Source organism: Phaseolus vulgaris, chromosome 1, assembly GCF_051622355.1.
Source record: "Phaseolus vulgaris cultivar YP4 chromosome 1, ASM5162235v1, whole genome shotgun sequence".
NCBI classification, from domain to species: Eukaryota; Viridiplantae; Streptophyta; class Magnoliopsida; order Fabales; family Fabaceae; genus Phaseolus; species Phaseolus vulgaris.
This window is the reverse complement of record NC_143498.1, coordinates 50,144,953-50,163,636: the sequence shown is the minus strand read 5'-3', so window position 1 is coordinate 50,163,636 and position 18,684 is coordinate 50,144,953. Positions and strand designations below refer to the sequence as shown.

Below are 18,684 nucleotides of genomic sequence, written 5' to 3'. Positions count from 1 at the left end.
CATTTACATAAAATTTGAAAAATAACTTATAGTGAAATAAAATATTCTTCTCAAGAACGGAACTCATCAATGTACTATATATCTCATATCCCTGCCAAACTTAAATCTTACAATCTCAATAAAACTCATTTCAAGTATTTATTCAATAGCAATTTCAAGTAAAAACACTTTCAATATTAGCCAAATAAATTTCATTTCAATAATATACTTTTAAAAAACAATATTCAAATAAAATTTCAACACACATACATTGGGCATTAAAAATCTCATTTTTTTATATCAAATTTTAATTTATAACATACAAACTATTGCTTACAAACTTTTAAACTGAACAAAGACATTGCAATCAATTGGGCAGCAGTTATGAGAACCTCATCCAAATCTAATTGCAGTTAACCCAAATAGATTAAAAAAATAGGAATATTCGACATAATGCTCCAAATAGTAACAATAATGATTGGGTAGCAAATATTGGACATAAGGAATAATTATTTGGTCACTAACTGCCTTCACCATTTACTGGAACATGAGTTCAAGTAATACCCCCAAAAGTTTCATGTACAATTCTTAATAGTAACATGTCTAAATATACCAAACTCTATACCAACCTAATAGCACTCTGACATTTTGTGATTATAAACACAAGAAAAAACATTGGAAGCTAAAATCCAAGGATGCACAAGGAAACACGGGCAATGAAGTTGCAACCGATACCCATTAAAGACGAGCACAAATGCCCTCTGAAAGTAGCCAACTGGTCCATCTGAAGTAGTTGACGCCACTAGTCAGAATCAGCCTCTACCTCGCCCTGTATGTACCAAAAGAAATACATACATTGGACAATATTCATTCGCAGAATTTAACCTCTTTTTTTTTATAAAAAAACATATACGATATGTATGCAAGACATTTCCAAAAATCCCAACCATTAATTTTACATCAAAACCAACAAATTATAGAACTGGTAATGTGTTCATAAGAGTTAAATTAAGTTTTTGGTACTTCCAAAAATTTGTCTATATTAAAATTTTGGTATCTCCATTTTTTTTTGACACCCAACTTTTAATAAATATGTTGGTTTAGTCTTGACAGATAGTTTTGAATTTAGGGTATTGACATGCTAATTTTGACAATTTCACATGTTAGTATACATGCCAATATTTGATTAAGATGATTAGAAATCAGCATTGATAATTTAATAAAGTGGCATCAAACCACTAAAACAATATAACGGTGCCAATTTCAACACAGATTAATTTTGGAGTGACCAAAAACTTACTTAACCCAATAATAACACTTTTACACTTCAGCATTTTCATGCTGATCAGGAGTTCATCTGATCTAAGTGCAAACGAAGCAAAACAGTATGAAACTCTTTAAATCCTGCCACGGTGATGTATAGGATAGAATGCTACAAATGATTGAAGAAAGGGTAATACATGCAAAGAGCGGATTATGATTTACCTCTGTTTCCACCAGGCTTTCCACTAGGGCCACCCTTGCCTCGACCTCCTCCCGCTCCCTTGGCACCACCATCATCAAGGCCACGCCCAATTCCTTTTGGTTGACGTCCACCAGCACCTTCCTCTCTGCCTCTTCCCCTCCCACGCCCCACACCAGGTGGTTTACGATCTGAAAAAGGAGATATTAATCAGAGAATGAATAGATTTTTCAATAACTGGAAGGCAATATGAACCGCAGTTCAATACACAGCTAAAATAGTTCATTTACATGATACTGAACAACAATCAAACTCATCAGGGGAAGTTTGTTGGGTTCATAGGCCACAGTTCAAAACAGCAAGGAGATCTGTTTCAGAGGACCTTCTAACTATAGAGGAACCTAAATTATTCTCATGGCCCGACACTACCTGTTTACTGAACCTATTTTATAGGTTCCTCATCATGTCCACTCCAATACAACTCAGAACTTTCAAACTCAAATCCAAATTTTACTTCTACTTAAGTTAACCAACCAACTACATGCCAAAACAATGGTTACCTGCTCGGGTCTTGGTTTCTTCTTGAACTTTGTCAATAACCTAAAATAATGACAAAAAAGAAAGATTAGTAGAATAAACGTATGTGCACCTCAAATATCACTCAACAAAAACCCTTAATTCTATTCAGTGAAATGGTATAGCCCAATGCACAATTCTCCCACTACTGCAAGAAGGTTAAAGAGGAATCAGGATGAGTGCAGCTTTAAAAGCAGATTGGAATTGTCTACAGTCAAAGTTTCACACTCAACTGTTCAGCAATTTGGAACCTTCATCAATTCATATTTTATTTCAATGAATCAGAGTTAAAACACATTTAAAATCCGAACCATCCTATCGTCACCAAACAGTTATAACCACAATGACTGACTGAATGCATGCCAATTTGCCTGCAGTGAATTCAGTTCCCTTAAACACGCAAGGATGACGCTTTTTTCTATTGACCACCAACTCTACAATTGTCAAAGCTTCACCTTCTTCTCAACCCATTTTCCAAAAGTATCGTTTTTATAATAAATAAAATCTCTGCTACACACCTCATCAGGAACTCGAAGGTACTTGATTGTATTGCCTCGTATGTAGCATTCAGGCATTCTCCAAAATCTATCTCCATCCTGCATTGCCAATTTCAATCAAAATCTATGAACAAACATGTCCACCGTAGTCAAATTACAAGGGATCAAAAAAACATTACTTTAGATGTACAAATGACTTCTCGGAGATGGATGTTCATCCATGTATCGCAATTAACCAAATGGCCGTTATAAGTCTCTCCATTTTTCAGTTCCACCAACTGTTACGCAGTCATAAACATCATCATATCATCATCATAATAATAATAATAATAACAAAAATAAAAATAATAGAAATCAAACAGAACATAATAAAAAAGTGAGTTACCATGGGGTGGCCTTGAGCAGTTTTGAGAAGGGAGAGAGGAAGCTGCACGGAGTATACACAAAATGGGGGGTAAAAAGGTCAAATCATATACACTATAATGTAAGGTTAAATAACAGTAACGGTAACCCTAGAGCTTCAGCTTCTACGACGAGCTGGGGGGAAGTTGAATCCTACTCCGGTTAGTTTCCGATAAAAAAATTTAACGTTAGAGTTTGAAAAGAACTAGGTTTTGGAGAAATTGAGGTGCTTACCATGTCGTTGATGTGAAGTGTGGTGGATGATTATTGAAACTGTGCGAGGGCCGAAGAGAGAGAAAGAGAGAGGAAGAGAGAAGGGAAAGAACTTTCTCTCTCTATACAAAAAGTGTTCAATCTTTTTTGTCCAAAGGTTTATGAGAGTGTCTTTGAGTACAAAAAATACTAGCAATTTTTTTTTTAAATTTTTGTAAGGTTTATATATTATAAGTTTTATAACTAAGTTAATAAATAAATTATTTCCATTAAAAAGTATTATATAGTTAATACGAATTTACTAAATGTCTACTTAATTTTTTATTATTCAAATTTATCTTTAAAGTAAAATAAGATGAAAAAGTATATCAATCTTAAACATATGATATATACCTTTTTTCTAAAGATTAGTTTTCAAATTTTGTATATGTACTAAAATAAATAAATTTTTATTTTTAGAAAACACTATTAAGAGTTTAATTTTAATACATTACCACTTTAAATACTTTTTATATAATCAAACATTTAAAAATTACTATATATATAATTATTATAAAATTTAAAATATTAATTTTGTGACCCCTAATTTAGACAATAATTAAAAAAACCTTTATATTTATTCGTTACTTTGAGAATATTAAGAGCTATTTTTTTGGGAGTATAAATTGTTTATTAAGAAAAGAAATCATAACCCTTTTAATATGAATTTGAAAATATATTTTCTTATCTTGTGACGGATTTAAGCAAATGACGTTTCTTTTTATTTAAATTGATGAATATAAGTAAAGTATATTGAAGGGGAAAAAATGATAAAACAAATATTACACTTCATTATATTTTGATTTTTTTTATAAAATAATTTTATCAAAAACGTTCTTACCAGAAAAACAATTATTAATTTATTTGAGCGTTATTTTTAAAAAGTTGCTAATTATTTATGTTTAATTTCAGTTTTAATCTTTCATATATTTTTAACAAATTTAGTTAAACATGAAGATCTTTAACCAAATAAACCATGATAGATTATATATTAATATTTTATTATAATTTCATTTTTTTTAAAAATAATTAAAATAAAAATTATTTTAATAAAAAATAAAATATTACTTTTTATTAGTTAAATTTTATAATAATTTTTGTATTTAAAATTTATTTTAACTCTAATTTATATTTTTTTTAGAGTTATTATATTAAGTTATTTTAAAATTTATTTTATAAAAATAAATTATTTTATTGTATATATCAAATCAGTTATAATTTTTTCACTTTTTTTCTTTAAATTCAAACAACCCAAGCTTTCTAATCTTTTTTTTTTCTTTTTCATTCTTCTTTTAGTACAAACATACCTTAAGAAATTTAAAATACTTTTAAAACATTAATTAACATCTAGTGTTGTATATAATTAACTTTTAGTGTGTTTCCTAAATATTTTCTTTCATATATTAAAACATTTAGTCTTTCTTAAAAAATAAATAAAGTTAATATTTATTTTAAAAATTGCTACATTTACTTGTGTTTCATGTTTTGTAACAAATAGCATGATTATTAATAAAAATATTGTTATCATAATACTAATCACATGTAATCATCAGATAGGGTAATCATTGGATTCCAATCCAATATAGATCCAATACAAATTCAAATTTATAGATGAATTTTATTTGGATTAAAAATCCATATCCATTTTAACTAGATGTAATTTATATAGATTTTTTTAAATTCATTTAAAATAGATTAAATTTAGATTAAAATTACTTTTTCAATTATATTAAATCCATTTTGATATGGATACAGACTAACTTGGCTCGAACTGGGCCTAAGCCGACTCAGCTTGGACATTGGCCGGGCCCAGACGACTCGACATTGGCTCGAGCCCGAACGACTGTTGAACCTAGACGACTCCACATTGGCCCGGGCCCGCTCAACTTCACATTGGCCCGGGCCCGCTCAACTTCACATTGGCCCGAGCACGCTCGACTCTATATCAGCCTGGGCTCGCTCGACTCCACATCGGCCCGGGCCCGGACAACTCGACATCGATCCAAGCCTGCTCAGCTCGACATTGGCCCGGGCTCGCTCGGCTCCGCGGACCAACTAGGCTTGACATTGGTTCGGGTCAAGACGACTCGACATCACTCGGGCCTAGATGACTCTACATCGGCCCAGGCCTCGACGACTCGACATTGGCTCGGGCCTGAACGACTGTTGAACCTGAACGACTCTACAACGGCCCGGGCCCGCTCGGCTCCACATCAGCTTGGGACCGGACAACTCTACATCAACTCGGACTCGCTCAACTCCACATTGGCCGGGGCACGCTCGGCTTTACATCAACCTGGGCCCGCTCGGCTCCACATCGGCCCGGGCCCGAACGACTAGACATCGGCCCTGGCTCGAACGACTCAACATCAGCCCAAGCTCGCTCAGCTCCACATCGGCTTGGGCTCGCTCGGCTCCGCGGATCAACTAGGCTCGACATCGCCCGGGCCTAGATGACTCTACATCGACCCAGGGCTTGAGAACTCGACATTGGCCCAGGCTCGAACGACTGTTGAACCTGGACGACTCTACATTGGCCTGGGCCCGTTCGGCTTCGCATCAGCCTGGGCCCGGACAACTCCACATAAGCTCGGACTCGCTCAACTCCACATCAGCTCGGACTCGCTCAACTCCACATTGGCCCGGGCACGCTCGGCTCTACATCCGCCTAGGCACGCTCGACTCCACATCGGCCCTGGCCCAGACGACTCAACATCGGCCCTGGCCCAGACAACTCAACATCGGCCCTGGCCGAGACGACTCAACATCAACCCAAGCCTGCTCAGCTCGACATCGGCCCGGGCTCCGCGGACCCACTAGGCTCGACATCGGTTCGGGTCAGGACGACTCGACATCGTCGGGGCCTAGATGACTCTACATCGGCCCAGACCTTGAGAACTCGACATCGGCCCGAGCCTAAACGACTGTCGAACCTGGACGATTCTACATTGGGTCAGGCCCGAACGACTCTACATCGGCCTGGGCGAGCACGAACGGCTCGACATCGGCCCTGGCTAGACGACTCAACATCAGCCCCCGCCCACTCGACTTTACATCGGCCTGGGCTTGCTCGGCTCGACACCGGCCTGGGCCCGCTTGGCTCCACATCAACCCAGGCCCGCTCAACTCAACATGAGTCCAAGACTGCTCGGCTCGTCATGGGCTCAGGCCTGCTCAACTCGACATGGGCTTGGGCCTGCTCAGCTCGACATGGGCCCGGGTCTGCTCGGCTCGACATCAGTCACTCGACTCAATATCAACCTTCACCCGCTCGGCTGGACTTCGACTCGGACCTACTTGGCTGGACATCAACCCGGACCTACTCGACTGGACATCAACCTTGGCCAAGTCGTCTGGATATAGACTCAGGCCCGCTCGACTCAATATTGAATCTGAAAGACTCAGCTCAACATGGGCCTGGACCGGCTCGGCTAGACATTGGCATGGGCCAACTCGGGCGATTCAATATCGGCCACTCAGTTCGACTTGGCCCAGGGTTGACTCGGCTTGACTTTGGCCTGAAATGACTTGACTCGACTTTGGCCCATACCAACTTGATTTGACTTGGCCCAGACGACTCAGTTCGACATGGACTTGGACCGACTTTTATGAACTTGGGCCCAAATTGACTTGGCTCAACCTGGATCAGGCCAAGTCAATCCAACCCAAAATGCAATTTGGATAATCCAAAAATGTATCATATCTATATCTAATCCATATCCAATTAAATGGATTAGATTTAAAATCCAAAAATATGGATTTGGATTTGAGATAAATCCATTTAAATGAATTAAAACTAATATAGATTTGGATAATTATGGATTGGATTTTGTAATTTGGATTTTTTGTCCACCCTTAATCAGATACACTAAATTCAAACTCATTTCTCATCTATGTTTTTATAAACCATTGTATACCCAGGATCTCAGTTTATCTCCACTTAATACATAATCAAATTTTGTTAACTCTTAAAATAAAATAAAAACCCTAATAACTCCCTTGACACATAATGATCACAAATCATACAATAATATCATCTATTAAGCAGAATATAGAGTGGCAATTAACAGTCTGCTATATAACAGTTTTCTCTTTCCATTTTTGCCATCTTATTCTGCTATTTCATTTATGGATATCAAGATACAATGTTACCATACAACTGAACCAAGGAGTGTAGAGAACCTGTTTGAAAACTGAAAAGCATAGTCACTAGGAATAGAAGTTCGTACCTTAAAGAATAATTCCCTATTTCCCTTTTGCCTTCCCGTAATTCACACAGTAAATTTAAAGAATGAAATATAAAGAAAGGTCAGCTGAAGCTCTGGCCCTTTAAGTAGAATAGGACCCATATTAATAGGTATGAAAGATCTGAAAAATCACTGCACTAAGCAACATGTAAAACCTAGAGCTTCTTAATAGAAATAGTCCAAAGAAGGTCTGAATCAGACTGTACTGTAACTATTTCCCCTTTTACAACATTCGATGTGCTTATTAAACCTCCAAATCTCATTGCCGTGTCCTCTGAAACAAGCCAAATAAAAAGTTCATCAGACAACATTTATAAACAAGATCAGAATTGGGTGATTGAAAAAGGAAATGGAAGTTGATGCCTCCATCACACTACAGCATCATATTTACTCTGTTGTGTATTGACGTTCTGGTAGATTGCTAATAAACGTGTTTAACTAATTTATTAGTGGGCAGCACATGAAAAGTAAATCCATCACATATACTGCTTAATATCAACCACGGAAGAGGCAATTCTTTCCTGATATCATAGAGGCAACCGTTACCATCCTACTCAAGCAGAGACTCGGGAAGTACAGTTTCATTTACAGACTAACACATTTACACTAATCACCTAACATTATAATTAAAAAAACTAAAAGAATTACTCACTGAGGTCCCATTTGAGTCCTGTGGTTGTAGAGCTTCCAGACGGCATCCCAATTGGAATGAGTCCACAATGCGGACCCTCAACGGAAGATTGAATATAGATTTTATGATACCGATTCTTTGGAAGAAGATGAATAAGGCAATCATCAGATAGAAGGATAATTCGTGTGTTGGAAAATCGACAGAGAACATTAATATTTCCAATCTCGTGGTCAAATCTCCCACCAAGTGCTCCAGCAACAAGAATGCATTGCTGCCATTGCATTAGGAAGAAAGGTGGAAGAGTCATTGCCAAGCTGAGTTAATTCAAGAGGTACAACTAAATACACATAGCATGATAACAATTCTGTACTATCAAAATGGGATTAGAGCAGATAAGGCACAAGACTTTTTCATTTCAATTATTCCAAAATTATCTTAGTCCATGAGTTCAATCCTCTGTGCGGCTGTGCCCTCTCTCCAAATGAAAATCAGAAAATAAATAGTATATAACCAAGTATTCAACTCACCTCTGATCCATCGACCTTTGGGGTGAGGTCACGCATGTATGTGACACATTTGTGTAAATCTGTGGTGTCCTGATCATGCGACTCATCAATTATCTTAGTTCCCTGCAAGAAGAAAACTAGCATAAGACCTTTGACATGATTTATACAAGATTCAAGATGTACATATAGCAGTGACATAGGAATAAAAAATGGTACTTCAGCGTGAACAATAAAGTTGCCTTTTGAATTCATTTTCTGCATTGCTTGCACATGAGCAAACTTAGTCACAAGAAAAAAAATGGTAAACCATAAATTTAGTCCTCGATGTACCATTTTCTTTCCTATTTAGTTCTTAAAATATTAAAAGTTATTGAGTCTCTAAAGTTTTGTAACATCCGTCCAGTTAGTCCTGCTGTTAACGAAACTATTTTGAAGTCCTTTAAGTGCTCCTATGTTTGACAGTTTAAAACATGTGTAGAACTTGTCCCTTTGTTTCAGGCGTGTATTTATTTGATCCCTCTTCTCCAAAAAAAACATCAATTTTATCCTTAGAATTAGAAGCAACACATAATATTAGTGCCCTAAACTCGTTGCATTTGTCTGATAAGAGAAAAAGACATTCTTTGACTTAGGAGTTTATTTTGCATATAACAAGTACATCCATGCTCTATATTCTTATGATCAATAATTTAACACAAGAGATACATTTCAGTATAAATCTTGAAAGGCAATTGATTCCAGTCTTTGATAAGAATGCAATTTTTAGTTGTCAAAGGTCAAAATTCGGACTATCGACAACAAAATAACTGTGTACGACAGACAAAGGGGAGAGACCCTTCAAATATTGAAGAAAGTAAAGTGAACATGCAAGGTAGATTCTTCAGCAAAATAGCCTGTTGTCATTATGATGGTTTTTAAACTATACTTTTATGGGAATTTTACTCTCACTATACCAGACATTGTCTGCGTTCTGTCTTTACATGGTGATTGGAATTTGAGATGGTAAATTTGGGACTAAGAATTATTATAACGGTTATCTATTCACGTTATCATCAAGGGACTTCGAAGCAGTTTCATTGCCAGAGTGAACAACAGGATAAATGTCACAAAACTTTAGGGACCACTTATTAATTCCAGGACCAAATTGATGGCTTACTACCACACAAAAAACCATAACCATATTACATAGATACAAAGGGAAATACCAGTTTTGCATAGAAGTCAAGTACTTCTGTCCGTATTGAATCCATATCTCCTTTAATTGCATCAGGCTTGTACCTGATAGAAACCTAGCAAGTTAGACAAAAGGAAGTCTGCAACCATATACTGAATATGCCAAAACATGCTACCAGCAATTAAAAATAGCAAAACACTAACAATAGTACTGAAAACAATAAATGTGACCACGTTTGCAGTCTAACCAAATCCTCCAACAATTATACTGCGTAGACGAGATACGGAAATAAAGATCGTTTGGAGAGCTTATACCATTGACATCAATCCCAGATGCAAAAATGTACAAAGAAGCGTGTTATAAGAAAAGTTAGATCAGTTATTGGAAGATATCGTTGACTACCACTCAGAAGAAGAATGACTTTCCATAAATACCCCATAATAATTCCACCCAGATACGTATAAGTGAAAATAGAAATAAGGAAATATATCATGGTACAATATCTTTAATCTCTAATAAGATAACATGAAATGCGGTACGTGGGAATTCCACCCAGATACGTATAAGTGAAAATAGAAATAAGGAAATATATCATGGTAGAATATCTTTAATCTCTAATAAGATAACATCAAATGCGGTACGTGGGAATTCCACGACAAGCAGAAACAAACAAGGCCCTGGTAAGCACTATCTGTCACCCAGGGCCAGAGGTAGGAGTGACATAACATTGTTTCTACGGAGCAGATTCATCATGATCAATCCTAATGATGGGATGGGAACATGGACTGATTACTTTAGTACAACAATGGCAAAAAGAATTACCAGAATCTAATTGATGTTAACCTACACGAACTCACAAAAATCCTATTAAGCTATTTCCTTTTCTGATTCACTTGGTCTCACTCAAAGCCACTCAGAATTTTAAGAAGCCCAACCCCGCCACAAATACGTAAAATAGAAGTTAAGAAAATCACAGCAGCTTGAAACTTTCAAGAAAGACGTTCGAACTCAGAAATCACAAACGTTAAGAAATTCCCATCACGTAAAAGAAGAAAAAAAACCATTATTTTATTATTTCAAGAACCAACTTTTTGTGAACTTATCCTGGACCACTGAATGAGAGAACTCAAAAGCGATGATGGGAAAGTCAGAACTTTTCATTCAGCACCCTAATTGCGAGAAACAAGACAAGCACAAACAAAGACACGCAAACGGAACTAAGCTAAAGAGAGAAACAAAACCTTAGAACAAAATTTAAAATTTAAATGGAAAAGTAGGAACCTGGAGCGAACATGGGAAGGTTGTTGATGCGGGAAGAAAAGAGGCATTTCATCATACACCCTATTGGCACCTCCATCGGCGCACACTCGCACATGAGCTGCATCAATCAATACATGAATCAACACAGTAAAGAGAAAGAACAGAGGAAAGAAAGGGTGCAAGGAGAATACCGTGGTCCCAAAGCAGAGGAGCAAATCTGGGAAGACTCTGATTGAGAATTACGAGAGCGTAGTTAAGAGAAAGAGAGCACGCCGAATTGGGGTTCTCCGGCGAAAGAAGAAAACTGGAACAATGACACATCCATTCCATCTCCTTTCAGAATATGCTTCTTTTGGGAGGCGAGATGTTTGTTATGCTCCAGAACTTTTCCTGACGCTATATACCACAATTTAGTATTCTGTTTTTTGTTTTAATAAGGACAGTGATAATATTATATAAATGCACATGCTTCTGCTTGCCTTATCTCCATTGAATGTGCTTGGATCTCATCAAATAAAAACCCTACTGCAACAAAACTGCCATAGAAGTGCATTAAAAATTACAGTTACATCCCAACTATTCGATTGGATTCAATTCAATTTTGGTGAGCACCTAAACCATACGCGCAAGATCCAGTTTCGTGCCACACGCCAATTTTCCTCCCTCCACACTTCCACGTCTCTTTCAGTCAAATCTTGGTATACAAATTTATCCGTTCATATTTTGGTTTATTCTTTACCTTTTAAATACATACTTTCAAAACACCACTTTCATATCTTGCCTAATTAGAAATATAAAATATATTAACAATGTAATTATCGGATATGAACAATGCTGTTAGATTGCTTGAAAAAATTACTCAAATATTTGATTATTTTTAATAAGATTTAATAATCGGTATTTGTCATCCTTAACATGATTTGATTTCTTTTTCTATTTTTTTTTAAATTTTCAATCTCTAGTTGAACAACAAATTTCTTCTTTTTTCAAAAACAATATGATATGGTCACTTGTGTATGTTTTTTTCTCTCTAAATTTTATAATTATTATGAATATATATATATGTTTTATTTGTTGTAATTTTTAACTACCCTACTTAATAAGTAAATTTATTGTTATCTTATTCAATCAGCTAGAAGTTAAGGATGAAAATTCATATGTTCTTATATGTTTTCTTTTCTGTTTGTGTCACGTATTTATATAGGAGTTAAGAAATTTATGAAATATTCTTTTTATTTAATTTATTTATTGTTATAACAAAAATCATAATTTATTTAGTGTACAATTTTATTCACGTCGACTAATACTCAAAGAATTCGAGACCATTAATTTGAATAATCAGAATGAAAACGTTAAAATTTAATTAATAAATTTTAGTTGAAGTTTTTATTTTTAAATACATAATTGTGTTAAATAATAAAAATGAATTTATTTTCTGTAATAAGTTGATTTAAAAAAGTTTCTCTATTGTGGAAAATACCGCTTGGAAATTTAAGCGAGTCAATTTTTTTAAATAGAATTTAACTGACGCGGCGTGTTTATTTATGCTGACTCTTCAGTCTAGTTACGAAAAAAAGCGTCACAATAATGTTATTTAATCATGAGAAGTATTGACTTTTCCAATAGTTATTTTTAAATTGAATTACAGCACATGCAAAATAATTTCAATAATTATATTTTAAAATAATTATGAGAATATGCCGCCTTTAGCTAAAGCTTGTCTTTTTTCCTTTTTATTTTTATTTTTGTATGTTTTATTTAACTGTCCAGAGGGAACGTTTCTGCATTCAACCACAGAACAATTACGCAAATGATGTTCCGAAATTAGTGTCTGTTTGTGTTTCTGGTTTTCAAATTGCATCCATTTTCCATTCTGAATTTGTCATTTTGTATTAACATGTTAGAAAAGTGTTTGGGAGCTCAAAGGGTGCGAAGATTCCAGAGAGCTCTCAGGCATTGCAAGGTCACCATCCTCTGCCTGGTCCTCACCATTGTTGTCCTGCGCGGCACCATCGGTGCTGGAAAATTCGGCACGCCCAAGCAGGACTTCCTCGACATTCGCGACCGTTTCTACTCCCGCAAGCTCCCTGATAATCACCGCCACCTCGGTGAGCTTCAATCCACGACGTCCGAAGATTCCACTTCCACCACCACCAATTACAACGCCTTCGACATCAACACCATATTGGTTGACGAACCAGACGACGAGAACGGCGAGAAATTGAACCCGCACGAGCCGTATCGTCTCGGCCCCAAAATATCGAACTGGGACGAAGAACGATCTCGCTGGCTTCGCAAGAACCCCAATTTGTCTAATTTCGTTCGGCCCAACAAGCCTCGTGTGCTTCTGGTAACTGGGTCGTCGCCGAAACCGTGCGAGAATCCCGTTGGGGATCATTACTTGTTGAAGGCTATTAAGAACAAGATTGACTATTGTCGTTTGCATGGGATTGAGGTGTTTTACAACATGGCTCTCCTTGACGCTGAGATGGCAGGGTTTTGGGCCAAGCTTCCTTTGATTCGGAAGCTTCTTTTGTCTCACCCTGAGGTTGAGTTTCTATGGTGGATGGATAGTGATGCCATGTTCACGGACATGGCGTTTGAGGTGCCGTGGGAGAGGTATAAAGACCATAACTTGGTGATGCATGGGTGGGATGAGATGGTTTATGATGACAAGAATTGGATTGGGCTGAACACTGGGAGTTTTTTGTTGAGAAATTGTCAGTGGTCTTTGGATATTCTTGATGCTTGGGCTCCAATGGGGCCTAAAGGGAGGGTTAGGGATGAGGCTGGGAAAGTGCTCACGCGTGAGCTCAAGGATAGACCTGTTTTTGAGGCTGATGATCAATCTGCCATGGTTTATCTGCTGGCTAGGGAGAGGGACAAGTGGGGTGATAAGGTTTATCTTGAGAACGGTTATTACTTGCATGGTTATTGGGGGATTTTGGTTGATAAGTACGAGGAGATGATTGAGAATTACCATCCTGGTCTTGGGGATCATAGGTGGCCATTGGTGACTCATTTTGTGGGGTGCAAGCCTTGTGGGAAGTTTGGGGATTACCCTGTTGAGAGGTGCTTGAAACAGATGGATAGGGCCTTCAATTTTGGGGATAATCAGATTCTGCAGATTTATGGATTCACGCATACATCGTTGGCTAGTAAGGGAGTTAAGAGAATACGTGACGAGACTAGCAATCCCCTTGAGGTCAGGGAGGAACTTGGGTTGCTTCATCCAAGCATTTAAAGCACTTGAGGTATCATCCTCTAGATAAGTTCCTCTCTTTTTGTATGCGGTTAAAGAGTCAGAAAACTCGTCATCTGTGTGCATATTAGTGTAATTTGTGCCATATTTAGTTACAGAAATAGGAATTCTCACGTTTATTTGTGATAGATGGCATATTATGTATGCATATATTTTTTGGTTAAATATTTTTTTGTAGTCTCTCTCTCTTTCTCTGACTTAAACTTTGTAAAGTATTCATATATGTGGATTGAAACAATATTTTATGAAGTAATGAAAACAGTTTCATCTTGGTTTCTTGTTTGTAGTTTTGCAGATTGTGGGTCTGATAGTACAATTAGTGGTCTCATTCTCCACTGAATTTTATAATACACTTGTATTCCTAGCATTTTGGATTTTAATCTCCCATGTTTGAAAATTGGGCTGATACTACTGAATATTGAATTCTGCCTGTGTCTTAATTGTGATCTGATCTGTAATGTTTTATAATCATCTGTTTTTTCCGAGTGATATAACTTTTAGCTTTTACAACATCCTATAGGGGCTGGAACTGAGAATGCTCAGTTCTGTCATGTTTGTGCTTTTTGGAAACTGTTTCATAAGATATCATTCTCATCAATGAAATTAAATTTGCTAGAAATCTTCAGAAAAATATTGTTGAGTTGAGACAGGGCATTTGCTAAAAGAGGTTGAGTTTCTTGGAAAAGCTCCATATTATCATTTCATTACATTATCATTAGTATTAACTTGCTGCCCTGACGAAGTCAAAGTCAACAGGTAACCCTAAGTGAGAAATGAGGTTCAATTGGGGAATGAATAAACCTTCTAGGCCAAATTAGATGCATAGTTGCTTTTCTATATGAAATAACAGTTTACAACCATTCTTCTTCCCTGAACGCCCTTGATCAAATATTATATTAATCTGTTTCTAATATCTTATTTTATGGCTCCCAATCTTCAAGTAGTAATGAGATTGATATTTTTTTGGTTTAATTTGAGGGAACAATATATACAATCATACACATGGTAATTGAAAATCTCCACGCTGGTTTGGTGAAAAGTTCTGATCAGATAACTCATGATGACAGGGTGAAGCAACACTGAAGAAATCTGAATGATTAAAAGGCTGATATTATGAAAAGAAAAATTAACCAACCTCTTAACCTAAATGGAGTTGGGAGTGGATTTGTAACAGTGTCTTAATTATTAATATACCTTTTATAATAAATAATATTATTATTTTAATATTTTTTCATACCATTTAATTATCAATATATCCTTTATATATCAAGGATAATTTCGGTAAACAAATTGTAGAAAAACATTATGTTAAATGTAATATGTGATCCAGATAAATTATTGTTGTGGGGAATTATTCGTTTTTAAATTTTAAGATTTTTTTTTTTAAAACAAAGACATACATTACGCATTCGACTTCATTAAAAATAAAAAAATTGAAAAATAAAAGTTATAAAAGTTATATAATCAAAATACGATTTCAGTATTTGAATTTGAAAGCACACTATTTTAGATTTCTGAAAAATATACATTAACAACTTTCTCTAGTATACAACTTTTTTTTACCTAAAATTTAAATTCTTTTGTATCAAATAATAATCTTTTTTTCATATCATCAATTTAGAGTTCTTTTTTTTACCTAAAATTTTAACGGTATGAAATAATAAAAATATTTTTTTATATCATCAGTTAGAGTAACTTTATTTTACCTAAAATTACAAATGTTGTATAATTTATTTATTTTTGTATGAAATGATAAAAATAATAAAAATACTATTCTTTTTAATCTTCAATTGAAGGTTTATATCATCAATTATAAGTTGTATATTGTATACTTAATATATTGTATACTTGAAGAGTTTGTCAATATATATTCTTCTTAGAATTCTATTACAATGTTCCTGAAATAACTCGAAAAAATTATTGCGAGTTTATATCCGTTCTAAATCCCATCAATTTTTTTTTACATATTCTAGACATATATAAATCACCGCAGTTGATTTTTACATATTCTAGACATATATCCAAAACATTTTTGTTTGCTAAATACCTTTAAGCTGAAATGTTATAAGAGATGCTACTAGAGGTATGTTTTGGATACAAGTAAAGAAAACTCGAGTTTGAAAATGTAAGAACTGCAGCTTTACAAATTTAGCACTCACCAATCACATTCGAACAACATAAAAGAGCATAAAGCGTCATCCAAGCTAAAACAAAAAAACAAAATACCAGGAATATGTTATTTACGACAGGCGTGTCTAGTAGGTGATTAAGGCGACAGTTTACAGAACAATTCTACGTAACACTGTTGAAGAAGACTAGCATCATCGGAGTTGACACAAGGTTGGTAGTAGTAGCAGTAGTATGGGTTCAGACAAAAAGGAGCTTAAGATTTAGTACAGATAGAAAAGCAACCCATGCGAGGCAAGGCTTTATCAGACCAGCAGCAAAGGGATTGACGGAGCCAAACGCACGCATGCACCCGTACTGGCTCACTAACAGCCCTAAACAGACCATCAGGCCCACCCGTGTAGCCCCAACAGCGAACACAAGAGGATCCCAGAGCACCGCCAAAAGCAGCTGAGTGAAGTAAAGCAACAGAGCCATGGGGTTTGTGTGGAAACCTCCGTCTGCCCACACCATCCACGCGGCCAGACCCATTAAGAAGCTTGTAGCGGGACAGGTCAAGTGCAGTGCCCAGGAGGGTGGGAACCAGAAGGGCCTTCTGGAAGAGAGAGAATCATCACGGGCAGTGGAGAAGCCTATGCATGCTGATAAGACGGTGAGAGAGAGGGGGAGGGTAACAGCTATGGCGAGTGACTTTAGGCCGCGTTTGGCCATCACCTTTCGTTTTTGCCGTTTGTCTCCGATCCTCCCCTTTTGGTTGATGGCGGTGTCTGAATGCGGTGTGAGTCGATGTTTGAAGTCATCGGAAGCCATGGAGAAAGAGTGAGGAAGAGAAGCGAGGGTGGTAGTGAGAGGGAGGTGCGTGAAGTTTAAAGAAGTGGTGGAGAGTGACACGTGGATAGATGTGACGGAGCGGATTCAGATGTGTGAGTCTCTGTGCACATGTGGAAGCACTCCCGAACTGCACGTGTCCATCTCAGAAAGGAACTCAGTTGAGGAGGAGTAGCTTCTTCTATTCTACACCTGTTCACCTCAATTGCTTTTGCCGACATACCTTCAAAACAAAACTTTTCATCAACTCACTGCCACCTCATACATTATTTAATCACTCAGTCATCTTTAGTTACTACACATTTTTATTTTTTTATTAACTTTTAATCTTATCACGCAACTTTTTTCATTTAATATATACTTTTTATGAAGTAGTCATGAAAATAGTTCCATTTCTTAATTTGGATTGCGTAGACAATTTAATTACCTTTTCAACATTTTTTTAGGCATTCTTAAGTTGGGGTTTAATTTTTTGTCTATAGAATTATTAATTAATTAACTTATTTAATACATATGTTGTAGATAAAATATATTTAATAAAAGTTAATGGTAAACTTAAAGAGCTAACAAAAAAAAAACTAACAAAGTAAAGGAAGTACAGAAAATTGATTATCAGACACACATTATCACATAGTGTATTATATTTTAGCGGATAATCGATTATAAATTTATTTTAAATTAAAATTAATTAGATAATATTTTATCTTAAAAATATAATTCGATACTTGAAATATATTATACTTAATTATTCTAATTTCTTATTCATTTTTATTTGGTTTATTATTATTATTATTATATAATATAATCAATTATATATTCGATTAACTTTGTAACTTATATTAAATAAATTTATATGATTAAAATATTAAATAAGATTATTAATAAAAACAATAATAATTAATAATAATATAAAATAAATATAGTTATTTGTTGTAAAAAAATTATATAATAATAATATAAATAAATAAAAACAAATATAAAAATAATAATATTTAAATTATAATTTCAAAACTCTAACTCTCTATAATCCTAACACATATCTATATCTTTAACTTTAACCATAATCTTAATCCTAATTATAAGGATAACCCTATCTATAACCCTAAATTGTAATCACAACTCTTAATCCTCTAATCTTAGTATTGATCCTAAATCTAACTATAACCCTAAATTCACAAGAAAATAAAATCATACTATTACATTACTTATAAACTTTAATAATTTACATTTCATCCTTTTTATTTAATCCAAATAATTTAAGTTTTCACTCAAATTACTCCTTAATCCGAACATATTAGATAATAAAGTTTATTGTAAATTTTATATTCAAAAATATCTTTCTTGAAAAGAAAAATTTTAAAATTGTGAGAATTGACTTGCACTTGACTATTTTAAATTGTTTAATTCTATCTATATTTTTTAGTTTCAGACTACAAAAACTCAAGAGATTTTCAGAGTGCACAATTAAAAAAAAAAAACTT

General features: G+C 35.2%; 3 protein-coding genes and 1 pseudogene across 5 annotated transcripts; 1 reads left to right on the top strand and 3 right to left on the bottom strand.

Annotated features, from left to right (window-relative positions):
- Nucleotides 1–386: 386 nt before the first annotated feature.
- Nucleotides 387–3,310, bottom strand: LOC137814734 (putative U6 snRNA-associated Sm-like protein LSm4). Its single transcript, XM_068617615.1, has 7 exons — nucleotides 3,151–3,310; nucleotides 2,900–2,941; nucleotides 2,694–2,792; nucleotides 2,536–2,613; nucleotides 2,002–2,041; nucleotides 1,465–1,632; nucleotides 387–808 (listed from the first exon to the last, which is right to left on the bottom strand). The coding sequence occupies exons 1-7, from the start codon at nucleotides 3,151–3,153 to the stop codon at nucleotides 792–794; spliced, it is 447 nt and encodes a 148-aa protein (XP_068473716.1). The 5' UTR covers nucleotides 3,154–3,310; the 3' UTR covers nucleotides 387–791.
- A 3,868-nt stretch (nucleotides 3,311–7,178) lies between these two features.
- TPK1 (thiamine pyrophosphokinase1) lies at nucleotides 7,179–11,773 on the bottom strand. Of its 3 annotated transcripts, none has more exons than XM_068617612.2 (8): nucleotides 11,599–11,773; nucleotides 11,466–11,522; nucleotides 11,178–11,382; nucleotides 11,008–11,104; nucleotides 9,758–9,830; nucleotides 8,574–8,675; nucleotides 8,068–8,317; nucleotides 7,179–7,689 (listed from the first exon to the last, which is right to left on the bottom strand). In XM_068617612.2, the coding sequence occupies exons 3-8, from the start codon at nucleotides 11,314–11,316 to the stop codon at nucleotides 7,571–7,573; spliced, it is 780 nt and encodes a 259-aa protein (XP_068473713.1). In that variant the 5' UTR covers nucleotides 11,317–11,382; nucleotides 11,466–11,522; nucleotides 11,599–11,773; the 3' UTR covers nucleotides 7,179–7,570. The 3 variants fall into 3 exon arrangements, with proteins under 3 accessions (XP_068473713.1, XP_090161477.1, XP_068473714.1); XM_090305351.1 differs by having other exon boundaries at nucleotides 11,610–11,688; XM_068617613.2 differs by having other exon boundaries at nucleotides 9,758–9,826; nucleotides 11,004–11,104; nucleotides 11,466–11,702.
- A 985-nt stretch (nucleotides 11,774–12,758) lies between these two features.
- Nucleotides 12,759–14,497, top strand: LOC137814729 (xyloglucan 6-xylosyltransferase 2 pseudogene; annotated as a pseudogene).
- A 1,959-nt stretch (nucleotides 14,498–16,456) lies between these two features.
- Nucleotides 16,457–17,234, bottom strand: TSPO (TSPO(outer membrane tryptophan-rich sensory protein)-like protein). The gene has a single exon (XM_068617614.2). The coding sequence runs from the start codon at nucleotides 17,183–17,185 to the stop codon at nucleotides 16,616–16,618; it is 570 nt and encodes a 189-aa protein (XP_068473715.1). The 5' UTR covers nucleotides 17,186–17,234; the 3' UTR covers nucleotides 16,457–16,615.
- Between the last annotated feature and the right edge of the window lie 1,450 nt (nucleotides 17,235–18,684).